The following is a 14,500-nucleotide window of genomic DNA, read 5'->3' as shown; positions in this document are numbered from 1 at the left end:
TTTGTCTAAATGACAATCCAACTGCTTAAATATTAGAAAAAGCTCTAAGCTCAAAATATAGCTTTCAAAGGTAACAACCAAAAGGCAAATGACCAAAAGAAAAGAAAAGAAAAAACCAAAAAATTCATTGAGCAGAATATCCAAACACCAAACTAAGTAAAATGATAGAAAGTTGATTTGCCACCATTTGCATGTATTAAACAAAGGAAAAGGTTGTTCCTTTATGTAAACGGCCCATATGGGTTGGTAGGCCAATGAAAACTATATATAAAACGAATTCCAACAAACACTTTGCCTTTTAATTTCTTAATTAATTACAATGTACATCTTCCAACTTCCTAAATAAACAAATTGTGCATTATTGCTCTCTCCCTCATGAGAATTTTGTACTTTTTGATTGATTCAAGACCCCACAACATCCTCAAAAGGAAACTTCATCAAACTTTACAACCCCCCTCCCCTATGTGACCTACAATAATGACTTGTATAAAATAGTTTTTTAAAGGATATTAAAATAAATATTTTTGAGATTGAGATATAGTTATTATTGTTGTATCCGTATCTGTTAAGAGCCGAGCGGAGCTCTATGGGGAATGCCTTTTCTTCTTCTAGAATTTGAAGGTGGCGGAGGTGGGGTGGTTGGGTATATGTCATGTTGTGAGCCTTCACGCAATTGATCTCCAAATAATTCTTCCTTTTTTGATGATGGAATCACTCTTCCTTCTCTTGATGATATCCCTTCACCTCTTTGCAATGCTACTTCATTCTTGGAATCTAAGATAAAGCTTGCATTTCCATTCCTCTTTATTCCTACAAGCTAAGTCATTAAAAAAATTTGATATAGTCCAAAAATGTAACTCATCTTTCAAAGCATAATTCATAACTTAATTAAATGGGAAAATTAACTGGCCTATGATGGTGATGAATCAACATATAGTGTATACCTTGTGTGCCCAAAAAAGAAATTGCAATAATAGCATCAAAAGTTAGGCCGCTTATATTCATGAAAAAGATGGCATGGGTATTATATATCTATATACATTTATACCTTCTTAGATCCCAATGTGGCTACTATGGGGAGTCACAAATTTAATTAGGGGATTCAGAAGATGCAAGATTTGAACCCGTGACCTGAAATAATTATTAAATAAATTTTATTACTATATTATAAATTTTTCTTATGTAAAGAAGATTCAACAATTTATATATGTACGAATAAATTATTTATACAATGTTTCTCGGCGAGACGGATTCAATTCAACCTCATTTAATAAAAAATAGCTCCACCCTATCTCTATGTACATGTGTATAATAAAATGCCAATCCACGATTTTTGAGTTGTTAGCATATGATATGATAGGAGATGATTCTTTGGTAGGGAGTTACAATCAATGATGGTGATCAAGATGTGAAATATGAAGAAGAGTGGGACATGGTCATGAATCATGATGTATGAACGATGCTATGGCATGGCTAAGATAGCTAGCTAACAAGGTAGTCCGGTGCATAAGATATCCTGGGAAGGACCGCACCCTAAAGGATGTGATGTAAATAACATACCCTAATGCAAGCATTAGTGGCTGCTTTCACGGCTCAAACCGTAACCTACAGGTCACATGGAGACAACTTTACCGTTGCTCCAAAGCTACCCTTCGACTAACATAATGAAGTAATACTGAATAAGAAAAATGTAGGAAAACAAGATTAATATAAATGGGGAGAAAATAAGTAAATAATTTACCTTACATCCGAGAGAACAGAAACGGAAAGTGTCCAAAAGGCTTCTCCCGCATATTTCACAAACGTGAGAACTTGCTTTGCCAGTACTCTTTGGTTGTGGCCTTTCATTTAGGAACAAAACCCTCGCACTGTTAATTACATATGTCTGCACTCCACTTATATCCAATACCTTCTGAATCTCTGAAACCCTTACCACATCATGATATGAAGATCTCCTTATCTATTTCAAGAAAAGGGGAAAAAAATACACATTACTAATTAATTTCAACCGCATTTTGTGGAAAAATAATGTCCAAACCACATACCTAACTTTTTTTCTAAAAAATTGAAACAAAAAGGATACTTACCATGTAAGAAAAGATACATTACAAGAATCAAGACATGATCATAATGATATTCATAATGTCAACATTTAAGATACCAAAAATTTACTACTAATGCTACTACTATATAATGGACTTTATATTGCGCGAATTCAGATTAATCAGGATGGTGTTTTAGACCTCGAATGCTTGGAGGGGAAAAAAAGAATGTTGCAAAGGGAATCAAACAAAATTACCTGAATGACTTGATGGTCTTTGTGTTTGGAGGAGCGACAATAGAAGCAAAACGCATTGTCATTGCAGTCTAAGCAGTACATATTACATTCACTTCGCGCAGCGTCACCGTGCGTCCGGCAGATAGAGAAAAAAGCAGTGTTTAATAAAGGTTCTAGCCATGGAGGAACCAGCATTGTCATGAGAAAGACTTGTAATCCGTCTAAACTTCCGACTAGCGATGACCCGCTCAAAATACTCCAGACTAAGACCTTATTCACACGGCGAAAGAATCAAGAAACAATGTAATGTGAATAAGTTGGACAAAGGGATTCTTGGATTCTTGTAATGATGGTGAAGAATCCAGAGAAGAATTAGGGGGGGGGGGGGAGAGAATTGAGGAAGTGGGGTTGGAAAAGGAAGAAGGAAGGCCTAACCTAAACAAACAGCAACTTAGAATTCAACTACAAAAGCATTTAACTAATATACAAGTAAATCAAACGGCTGATAAAGAATGTGGTGGCTGAGGCTAGATTTCAGCCGTTAGATTATGGGGGAAAAAGGAAAGAGAAAAAGGGTATGGGTTTGGCGCTTACGTTACTTTGGATGTTCTTTGCGTCTCTATGTAGGCAGAAAGGTCGGCTATTAAGCTACGTCTAAGCTAAAACAGCTGGTCACTAAACGACGTCGTTGTTGTTGTTTTTATGCAGCTTCTTACGTGTCATTGTCTCAATGGAGGTTTGATGTGGGTCCCACGATATGGTTTCTTGTTGTAAATTACGTCGATATGAGAATTGAGTATAATGAGCTTTTTAAAGTTCCATAAATACCCTTTATTTTCTAAATATTTACCATTTCGGTCGATAAAATTTATAGTTTGGCGAGGCTTCTCCAAAACGGAGAAGCACTTTTTTTAATTTTTTTTTAAAAGTTAAAATATTGGGCCAAGCTTTTGGAAGAAAAAAATTTGAGGAGAAGCAGAAGTAGTTTTGGAGAAGCAAAAAAAATAACTTTTTCATAAAAGTACTTTTTTGAAAAATACTTTTGAGAGAAATACACTTAGGAATACTTTTTAAAATTTTGGTCAAATAATAATTGCTGGTTGGAAATGTTTTTAAAATTAATTAGTTAAACACAAACTGATTCTACCAAAAATACTTTTGAGACAATCATTTCTCAAAATAAGCTGATTTTCAATGTTTGGCCAAATAGGTTATTAGAGTTTCTTGAGAATGGCTTCTTTAATTCATAATTTTTGGCAGTATGAATGTCAAATTTTCAAAAGGAAAAAATGTGGTGACATGGTTTGGATTCGATAGAAATTTTATTTTAGTTTATTATTTATAAAGTTACATAAATTTATAAAAATTAGTTGTAAATTGAAATAAAAATATATATTAGTAACTATAATTTAGTGATAACAATTTATAAGAAGCACATGTTATGTAATAATTGAGTTGACATAATAAGCATCAATGTAGATAAATTCTTTCTTTGGGATCCTTTTATCTTTAACTATATATTTTACTTTACTTTTCAAGCTCCCATTTGGATATAGATTTTTTTTTTTTACCTTTTTGACAAAAAAAATATTTTAAAATACTATTTGTTCATGAAATTTCGATCTGTTTTTTAAAAAAAAATGAAGAAAAAATTTCAGGTTCCAAAAAGCAGTTTGGAGCAGTTTTTGGGTGAACATCTTTTCTTCCACTCGTAAACTTCAACCTTTTTTCAAGTAAAATGCATGCCCAAACACAATTTCAAATTCCAAAAATTATTTTCAATACAATTTTAAAATTCTTTTTTAAAGTTTTAACTAAATCTATGTCCGAACGCTAGCTTAGTAGTTATACATGTTATTGATTTGGCTAGTAAGTTTCTAACATTGCGCGTCTAAGGAAGAAAAAATAATTAATATTCTGAAGGATGATTTTTTTAATTCAAAATTTTAATAAACTAAGGATAAGGTACAATAGCACCACGGCACACTGATGATATAATACAAAAAAGGAACAATAATACAATATTGCAGATGATAAATAAATCAAAAATGTTTTAGAGAAAGAAGACATAATTCAATTCTTCATATAATTAGCCGCGATTCAAGATTAGAAAAGATCAAAATGGTGTACCCGGAAATACTTAAGTAAATTGCTTAAGTATAATATTCTTAGGAACTAGAAGCGATTAAGGTTCTTTTTATTATTTCGCCTATCACTTTCAAAAGTACTACTTTTTCAAAGTCGTTTTAAAAAAACGAAATATAATCTCATGGATTTGGAAAAGAGAAATATAATAGAAAAAACAGAAAAGAACAGCTCAACGGAGCTGCCAGCATTGAGTAGCTTATACAAATAATTTGTCTTTTACTATGTACCCTTGGAAAATAAAATAAAGAGGAAAAAAATAGGATATGAACATTCGTAATTTGATATATTTATATACACACATACATTTGTTTATTTTAGCTCTATGTATACTTGAGTGTAGATCAGTTATTGCTTTGGTTTCTCATTTGGTGTTTCATATTTATTTTTGAATTCCGATTAATTCGAATTTTTCATCACATAAATTAATTAGAGAGAAAAATATTTTTTACTATATTAGTTTATATTCTCAGACCTTAAACCCGAAATATTTAATTAAAAATAGAGATCTTATCCGTTTCACCAAAAATCTTGTTGGTTATTGCATCTATTATCTAACTAATAAGGAAATTACTATGCACAAGTTGGCGAGATAACAAAATAAAATCCGTTTTACAACCTAATATATTATCACATTTTTTCAATAACATTAATTATAGAAGAATAAAAGTAATATAATAATCAAACACTAAAGTACGAAGAAACATGCAGCAGCATCTCCCCGGCATTAAAAATCAAGAGGCCATTTTTTCTGGTCTTTATCGGTCGTTAGTTTGAACATTCTGATTTTTTAGTAACAGCTTATTTATTTATTTATTTTTCAAAGAACTTTTCAATTTCAATTTTTTTTAATTAATGAAGAGTTGTAAATGATGCAGTTTTTCATTAAAAATTGACGTTCTCTTCCACTAATCAAAACACACAATTCTTTAAACTTAACCTGCAAGCATCTAAACAATTTTCCTTTTTCCACAAAAAATTTCTCCAAAAAAATTCTGCAAAACCCTTTTTCATGAAGTAATCCAAATGAAAAGTAAATTATGGGCCACATCAAAAACACTTAGTTGTGGTAGGATGACTAAGATCCTTCTGCCCTTAATTAGATGTTTCGAATCGAATACAATATAAAAATTCTGCTAAAAGTAGTTCCCAACATGAATTTGAATACATTCGAGTCAATTTGAACAAGTATAACTTGACTTAATTTTAGGGGCAGTCAATTTTTTGTTATACATACATTTTCACAAATAAATTGTCCAAGATTAATGATTTTAGATGTCTATTTAAAATAAGTGTGACGGAAAAAATACTAATTCAAATTGAATGGATTTAAAATAATGTTATTATATGAATCTAGTTTTTGTCTGTTCATTTTTCTGCTGAAAAAAGACCACCACGTCAATAAAAGAATTTCTGGCGATGATTTGACACTTGACAGTTTCTTGCATGTTAGAGGTCAAGATCTGAGAAAATTGAGGGAGATGTGGGAATCCTTTTTGTCCGTCAATAAATTACGATATTGCATTCAACTATTCAAGGGGTATATTAAATGCCTTTTCTTGACAAATTCTAATGTCTCAACGCTCCTCTCAATTGTATATACGTCTAAGGGGAAATTGCCCAACTTTGTCTATCACTTGTATATATGGATTTGGATCTCTTAACTCATCCAATAGTACTAATACGAAAAAAGAAATACATTTTTTACCTTGAAGAAAAATGGAAATTAAAAAATAGATATTTGAGTTGCAACTCATTAACAAACTTCTTAATTTGAGTCTTCTAGCTGCAAAATTTAATTTTCATTGGAGGTTTTTGTCACTTTGAAACTCGACTAACTTATATTCGTGCCCAAAATTTTCGCCTGGGGAGACAGGCGGTATGTAAGTATTCCCTGTAAAAAAACGATTCTATACAGGACTCTAACCAAAACCTCTAATTTTCCAGCGAGCCTCCGCCCAAACATTGCACAAATTCCTTTCACTAAAATAAATAAATAAAATTGCTGGCGTATAAGTGATAGCAAAACCTTATCCACCTTCAACAAAATCAATAATTTAATGGTTAGGTAATCTTTCTTCCTTCGTTACATAGTCGTTGTTGTGGGAAAAAAAAACAATATGAATTGAGGAATTGAATTTGCATTGGGGAAATAAAGAGGAAACTTTTTTGCATAAATTTGGGACGACTTTATCAAAAGACTATAACCGAAAAGAAATTGTTTTTCAAAACGACAATTGCGCTCCTCAATTGCAAAGTAGCTTTATGCATACTTATTATAATACTCTTCTTTCTTTCCAGAAGTAAAACTCTATCGTAATACTTCTAAATTACTACTAGGAGATAACAGTATTTGGAATTAAGTTTTAGCTATTAGTATGCTTAAATGATTCTTTTAAACAACTTCTTAGTTATGTAATAAAATATGAGATAGTAGAAAATATAGAAAACTTCTTTATTTTATATTTTTAATTTTTATTTCATATAATATTGGATTCGGATTAAATTACTTTAATGAAGTCACATGAATAGCTACCGGCGAAAAATAAAAAAAAAAATCCCTTATTTTGGGGATAGGTTCAAAAAGGTCATTTAAATATACTCTTGAGCGGCTTGGATCTTTTGAATCGTCAAAAGTGAGTTCGTTTAGTCTCTGTCAAATATTTATCAAACTATGTCTGTTAATTTTTTATGAAAATTATGAAAAAAAAGATTTAAATTGATTCACCATGAAACCCCGTCAATCACAAAAATCACACCACCAAAAATATACTACTAGACACCAAAAGTATGTTAAAGCAGTAGAAAATACAATAACAACAGCAACCCAGTATAATCTCACTAGTGGGGTCTAGGGAGGGTAGTGTGTACGCAGACCTTACCCCTACCCTAGGGTAGAGAGGTTGTTTCCAAATAGAAACTCGGCATCCTTACCTCCAAGAACTCCCCATCTTACTCTCCCATCTTACTCTTGGGGTGACTCGAACTCACAACCTCTTGATTGGAAGTGGAGGTTGTTTACCATCAGAACATCCCCTCTTGTCTAAAGCAGTAGAAACTGCACTATAAAAATAGACCAAAAATAACAGAAAACACTAAAATGCACCTCCAAAAGTGATTGTAAGTTAAATAGGGTTGTCAATGAAATTTAACAATCATAACATGGGAAAAAGGCCTGATTTACCCCTTTACTTTGAAAAATAATACTTATATTAGCCCCCGTTATACTATCAGGTCATTTAAACCCTTACTGTTAGTGAAGTAGCCGTATTAGCCCCTATTTTTAATAGATTTCCAACTGAGACGAAAAAAACTTTAAAAAGTTATATTTTTACTGACATGACTACTTTTTTAGCCATATATTTTATTTTTTATTAATATACCATTGCGTTCTTCCCTAAAATTTGACTTACTCCATGGCGGGACCTTAAGTTTCTTTCCAAACAACATCATAAAAAGAAATCTCTTTTCAAGCAAAAACAAAACAAAAGAGCATAGAGAGATGATGTCGAAAAAATACAAAAATACCGAATAATTTGGCAGGATCTTATTCACTGAGCCTAGTAAAAAAAATATCTGGTAAAGCGACTCAATGCTCTTGCAAAAAATTATTGCCTTTATGGCATAAAATAGCAAAATGTGAAAGACCCCATATCCACAATTATTTCAAGAGTTCCAATTAAAACCAAAGAACCATGAAGTTGAAAATTGAAATTAAGAGTTGAAACAAATAAATTTGCAGGCAGAGGAAGACACCAAGAGAGAGAGAGATTAATGAAGGATTAAGTGGTTTAGACCTTAGAGTTTTAAGCCTTAGACTCATACATATATTATAGAGGTCAAAAATTCAATTTCTGTTTTGGTAAATTTCGAAGCCTCCAAAAGAATTTATTCTGAAATTGAAATTATTTAGGTTGCCTCTTATTTATTTGACAGGCTAAATGGGTTAATGGGTTTTCGGTAATTAGTTACTATTTCATAGGATATGAGTTTAAATTATCATTAGGTATACTAATACTCAGCCCCCCATATCAATATAAAAATGGGTCCGTGAGTAAGAAAAAGCAAAAGAAAAAATAAGTAAAAATTAAGAGTTGGTGTGGTAGCATATCACTTGGCGTACACCTCACAAAAAATGTACTTAATAATCGGTCCTTGTCACGATGGAAATCTGTTAAAAATAGGGGCAAATATGATTACTTTACTAATGGTAGGGTTTCAAATGGGCTTATAGTAGAACGGGGATAATATTGTATTATATTGTAAAGTAGAGGGGTAAATCAGACTCTTTTCCCATTATTAAATACTCGATAGAGGATAAAATACTCAGTTTTAACAAACTTAAAGAATCTAAACCGCACATAAATATGTTTAAGGAACCATTTTGAATCTACTCTCAAAGCAACCTCCACTCCCACCAAGAGGTTGTGAGTTCGAGTCTCCCAATAGCAAGGTGGGGTGGAAAGTTCTTGGAGGGAAGGATGTCGGGCGTTTATTTGAAAATAGCCTCTCTACCCTAGGTAGGGGTAAGGTCTGCGTACACTCTATCCTCCCGTTATTGTTGTTGTTCTCTCTCAAAGCATAAGGGACCATTGCTACCGGATTACACAAATAAATTAAACTAAAGGAATACGAAAAAAAAAAGGAAAAGAAATAAAAAACAATAACAGAAAATAGAACGAAATTGAGAAGCTCTTTCTTTGTTCGTAGTCAGAAAAGGAAATCAGTCAATTGAAAGGTAACATCGTTTTGCAATCCGATCATCAAAGGCATAGCTTGCGTCATACTTCTCATATGTTCAGATTCTGGTAATATTATTTCTTTCAGATTTACGGATTTCACTTCCTTTTCCACTTCCCAATCTGATGATCGCGTTTCGTAGTTGAATTGTTCGTTTGTTTTTCGTTTTTTCTCATTTTTTGCTAATTTTTGGTTAATTTTGAAGAATCTGCTAAATTTGCTTTACGCACTGTGTTAGGGTAGATCGAGGATTTAGACGCTGCGGGTTTTGAGTAGAGATAGAGAGAGAGTTACGAAATGTATATCTAACTCTATCTATAGTTGTTTTTCGCACATATATATTGCGTTGGACCTTGATACACTAGGTTCTACCCAACCCACGAACCTGTTGTTGGATCACCACTGATATCCATGTAATTTCAATTGGATGTTTGATTATAGCTAGTAGCTGAGCAGGAATTTTAACGAAGGGATTCAGAATTTCAGAACTTGCGACCTATAGTAAGCCAAAGGGATTCAAAAGTACACATATACGAAAAAAAAGATTTGGCCTATTTGTGCAGTCCGATTTTCTAACGAAGGGAATTCAATTGAACCCCCTTCATTGGCTGTGACTCCGCCTTAGATTATAGGATAGCTTGTTTTGACTTGTGCGCTGCCGTGCCATGCTGTATGTAGTAGAATATATGAGTACGACGTTAACTTCTAATCTGAGTTATCTTTAAGACTTTGGCATACATATCTCAATCACTCAATTATGCCCCTCAATCCTAAATTAATTGGTGTCGACTACATGAGTTCTTTGTACCTATTCTCACTTTGCGTCATGTTAACAGGGGTTCTGAAGAGCAACAAGCTCAGCCACATCCTCAGGAAGCTAATAATGGTTCAATGTATTCGCCATCTGTAGTCAGTTCACCAAGTTCTTCCCGCCCTGCAACCCCTAGTTCAAGCTCGTCTGGCAGCTTTAATGTGCAGAGGCCAACAAACAGGCCAAGCTCTGTGTCCCATGTTTCTCCAGCAGAGGCTGCTGGCATCATTGCTGCTTTAAAAGATAAGAGGTAGATGTTAGTTGATATGCGAAAGCAATTACACTTATAAAGCAAGGATTATCAATTACATTTTAGCATACAGTTCTTGCAGTTTTTCTTTCTACAGGAATTAGGTTCTGAACTTGCTGGGATTTGTAACAAAGATTCTCTCTGCATTTCCTATCTGGTTATCAAGACCAGCTTAATGTTAACATCTAGAAATGAAAATCAATATATTTTGGTGTTTCCGATATAATAGTGTGAATAAAAATCCTAAAAACTTTATAGTGGTGATAAGTATGCTTTAGGAATCAACCTTTTTGAGTGTTGATGAATGCTCTTCCATGAAAGAGTTTTGCTTTCTTATCTTATGGCACGTTATGAGCACCAATTGTGCAACGAACGGAGTGCATTGGGAAAATCTGTACCTTAGTACAGATTTTGTCATTTGGTAGCAGAATCCTTGCAATACATGCAGAGAGGCTGGCTGATAGGAAATGCGTTAATCAAGATATATGTTTTCTATCCAAAAATAGGTCCTCATGGTTCGCTTCACAGTCAGAGACATCTTTCTGGTACATGAAAGAGCATATATATTTTAGTTTTATCATTAGTATCAGAGAAAGCATGTAGAAGGAGCATTTAGTGGCATCCTTTAATGCACCATTCGTGCATGTTTTTAGTATAAGTTAGTATTAGTAAGTTTTATCTGTGAAATATGAATTTGAGTTTACAGTATCTTCTGCCAGCAGATGAATGTCAGCAAATATTTCATGACTTGGTCATCTAATTTTTGTACTTGGGATTGGAAAAGGAAAAAAGAGAGATATTTTCCTGATAAAGAAAGATGATGACTTTATATTTTTCGGTGATTAAACAATTAAGTGAAAGGTTTAGCATTTTTCCTTATTCTTCTTTGCAATTGTACTTTCTGATTTTCTGGCGTGCTTGTTAATTTATTCAGTGTTGATGAACTTCGGAAGCTTCTTTCTGACGATGATGCTTATCGCAACTTCTTACTTTCACTTGAGGCTGTCAAAACTCAGAGTAAAGTAAGTAGTATAATTATTTGTTTCTTTCTGCTCTGTGTTTCTTGCTGCTCTGTGTTTCTTGCTATACCTTGTTCACTTTGATTGTTAAGCATACGCGATGGACCTGATACATTCTCATTTTCTCAAATAAGGCGATGTGCTCGACCAAATTATACATATATCAAATTGAATGTAAAATCGAGTGAGTTTCTATTTCTTGTAGTAAAGAATCAAGTTTTACGTGTGAGATGACTGAAATTAGTTGTTCTGTCTGTGTGGGATTTTACATTCATGATGCCATAATGTATTGAAGCAATTCAAGTTGCTTACAATCTTATCCACAACAGTGTATTGCTTTTTGGTAACCCCATCTCATACAAATCAAGTATCACAATACTTGCACGTTCAGAGTTCAATGACCGTGTTCTTGCTTTCTTTTTTTCCCTTGCCAAAATGAAGTAGAGTGAACTTTCTACCCCCTCTATGCTCTGCCCTTCTTCTTATACACTTAATGCATGTGATGGATTGTGTATCCTCGTGTCTTATGGCTGTTAGTAGGGTAATATCAAGGGAAGAAGACAATTTTTTTATCAGTTATAGACACCATGATCATGATGTAATGTTTTTTTCCTGCTCTATGTTGATTTTTGTGGTTACATGTTACTCTTACTGTTTTCCCCATATCTGATCAGGTCAAGGACGAGCTTCGGAATGAAACTCTGCAGCTTGCTAGTAAGTTATAGATTGCTCTTTGCCTTATTGTGCGTAATGCTTTATTGACCAGTATTGCAGATAGTTTATGGTGAACTCTTTTATACAGGGGAGAATTTAGAAAAAGAACCTCGGATAATGGAGCTCAGGAATCAGGTTAGATACTTCACATTGTTTCTAGGATATTGATTTCTTTTTCAAAAGCATTTTTAACCTTTCAGCATCAAAGCACTGATAGTGGAAACTTCCATGTACCCTCCATTATTTTTGTTTACAGTGTAGAATCATCCGCACAACTGAATTGGCTGCTGCTCAAGAAAAGCTGCATGAGCTAGAAAGGAGAAAAGAAGAGCTTCTGAAGTTGTACTCCCCTTTATCTCTCCTCCATCACCTACAAGGTAAATAGTGGAAGCACATAAACTTGTATACTTTTTTGCTTCTTTTAGATTCTTCGTTATTCTTTATGCATAGGTAAAATAATTTGAACTAAGCTTAGATTAACAGGGCTATAGCATACTTTTAGGGTACTATTCTCATGAGGCTTTCACTTCAACACATTGAGTGAACAGCCCGGTAGGAGTCAAGTCAGCATTTAAATTAGACCGGTCAAAATAAACTTTTCAGGTCTAGACATAGTAAGAGCTTGACATGGAGAGTGCTTTGTTGACTCGGTTATGTTGCATGATATATCTGAAATTGCGTAATGTTCTTCTAAATCCTCTAGGGCTTTCTGCTAGAGCTCCACAAAATAGTCATAATTCAATAGCGCGTGTATGTTTTGTATTTCTTCATAACCAGTTCATATGCTAGGCTTCGTCTTTAATTAAAACAAAAAATCATGGGAGATCAGGGTTTAAATCCCTGCAGAGACAAGAAACGCTAGGTAGTTTTTCTATCTGGCTAACCCTTAGTAGGCAGCGTTACCCGATGTCTGGTGGGAGATAGCAGGTTGAGGTGTGCGCGAGATGGCCTGAACACCACCTTTATGAAAAAGAAATATCCAAATTGGACCTTAACAATATGCACAACGCGACCAGTATATGTCAGTACTGCATTATTATGTGCATTCTTCATTGGTGCCCTCTTGATCTACTTTAACAATATGCTTATTTTCCTCAACCTCTTGCAAAACCTTTAGTTTCTCTCGATAAGTTTTCACTCTACTCCAATAATCAAATACTTTTTAGAGTAGTACACTCTACAGCATTTTTATTATGTCCTAATGAACAAATTCCATCCATATGAATGTTATCATCAGATTGTGTCCGAGTATTCTGCTTGGTTCAAACTTTTTTTCTTTTCTACACCTCAATGCCATCCGTTCTTCATCAGGAGCTCAGTTCAACTCTTTTTTCTTTCTTTTTGGGCAAAGCATTTCAACTGTTAAAATGGGTCTACATTTGCCAACTCCAAATAGCTTTGAAATTTTTGCTATGGCGGTTCGCAAACCTAAATTGCCCTATCAGTGATGATTTAAGCTGCTAATGAAGGGTGACTGAATCAAAATTGCTAACATTCTTTTTTAAGGAAGTTCAAAATTGCTAACATTCTATTTGCCTGCTCTAGCTGATATCACCTGGAAAAGGATGGGTAGATGCGAACACCCTGTATAACACTCAGATATATTAAGGATCATCTTAAGATTATTGGGTTTTAATTTGGCAATGAAACTTTTTCTCTCTTCTTGCAGAAGTTCCACGTAATGTGAGCAACTATATGTAGGATCGGGAATTTTAGCTTAATAGCTTATGCTCAATTTAGTTCACATTGTTACTTTGTTCTTGGTAGTGGTGTTATGTTGGGGATAAATGTTGGGGAATAAGGGGATTGATTTGTAGATCAACAAAGAATTTCCAATTTGAAGTTTCTATTAGATGCCTCTTTCCACCGCACAATTTCCTAAATGATTATGTGAATAAAAAGCTGGATTATAGTAATTAAGGAACTTCAGTTACTCAGTGATGGGATTAGATAGCTGAAAAATCAGACTTGCCAGAGAAAAGACTGTTAACTGATGTTGCTATTGCTACAGATGCCATGAAGAAAACAGAGGAGGAATCTGAAGCCATGCTTGGCCAGCTTCTTGATCGAGAAATTGATCTTACAACATTCGTGCAGAAGTACAAAAAACTGGGATGCAGTTACCACAGACGTTCCCTCACACATCTTGCTGCTAAGTCATCTTTTGCTGCTTGAATGATTTGATACATGGATATTACAGCTTTGGCAGCTCGTTATTGAAACCATAGAGTGTAAATATTCTCCAGATGTAATTTTGGGATCAACTTCAGGCTCACTGCAAGTTTCTACAGGGACAAATTGAACTAATTGTCGTTGAAATATCTGTCACTTATCATGCTTACGCTCTAACACAGACAGGCTTTTGTATGCCAATTCCTCATGCCTCATCTGGCTTAATAATCTTTGTAGGGAAAGAGGAAGAGATACGGCTTAATGTTCACTACTCAGTTCAGAGGCATGAAATTTGTTGTTAGAATTGCATTTTTACCATAAGATTTCAACCATGGGTAGTTACTCGTTTTGATTCTTATGAAAGTAACTAC

General features: G+C 33.8%; 2 protein-coding genes across 4 annotated transcripts; one reads left to right on the top strand and one right to left on the bottom strand.

The window, feature by feature from the left end:
- Positions 1-277: 277 nt before the first annotated feature.
- On the bottom strand, positions 278-2,876 carry LOC104227349 (protein RGF1 INDUCIBLE TRANSCRIPTION FACTOR 1-like). Of its 3 annotated transcripts, none has more exons than XM_009779575.2 (4): positions 2,300-2,876; positions 1,742-1,960; positions 1,049-1,131; positions 278-817 (listed from the first exon to the last, which is right to left on the bottom strand). In XM_009779575.2, exons 1-3 carry the CDS (start codon positions 2,477-2,479, stop codon positions 1,090-1,092), a joined length of 441 nt encoding a protein of 146 aa, XP_009777877.1. In that variant the 5' UTR covers positions 2,480-2,876; the 3' UTR covers positions 278-817; positions 1,049-1,089. The 3 variants fall into 3 exon arrangements, with proteins under 3 accessions (XP_009777877.1, XP_009777876.1, XP_070021561.1); XM_070165460.1 differs by having other exon boundaries at positions 674-810; positions 2,300-2,874; XM_009779574.2 differs by lacking the exon at positions 1,049-1,131 and having other exon boundaries at positions 2,300-2,872.
- A 6,152-nt stretch (positions 2,877-9,028) lies between these two features.
- Positions 9,029-14,450, top strand: LOC104227351 (vacuolar protein-sorting-associated protein 37 homolog 1). Its single transcript, XM_009779576.2, has 7 exons — positions 9,029-9,231; positions 10,000-10,224; positions 11,159-11,246; positions 11,918-11,957; positions 12,046-12,092; positions 12,214-12,334; positions 13,969-14,450. Exons 1-7 carry the CDS (start codon positions 9,218-9,220, stop codon positions 14,130-14,132), a joined length of 699 nt encoding a protein of 232 aa, XP_009777878.1. The 5' UTR covers positions 9,029-9,217; the 3' UTR covers positions 14,133-14,450.
- The last annotated feature ends 50 nt before the right edge of the window (positions 14,451-14,500 follow it).

Source organism: Nicotiana sylvestris, chromosome 12 (assembly GCF_000393655.2).
Source record: "Nicotiana sylvestris chromosome 12, ASM39365v2, whole genome shotgun sequence".
Lineage (NCBI taxonomy): Eukaryota > Viridiplantae > Streptophyta > Magnoliopsida > Solanales > Solanaceae > Nicotiana > Nicotiana sylvestris.
This window is presented reverse-complemented; position numbering and strand designations above follow the sequence as displayed.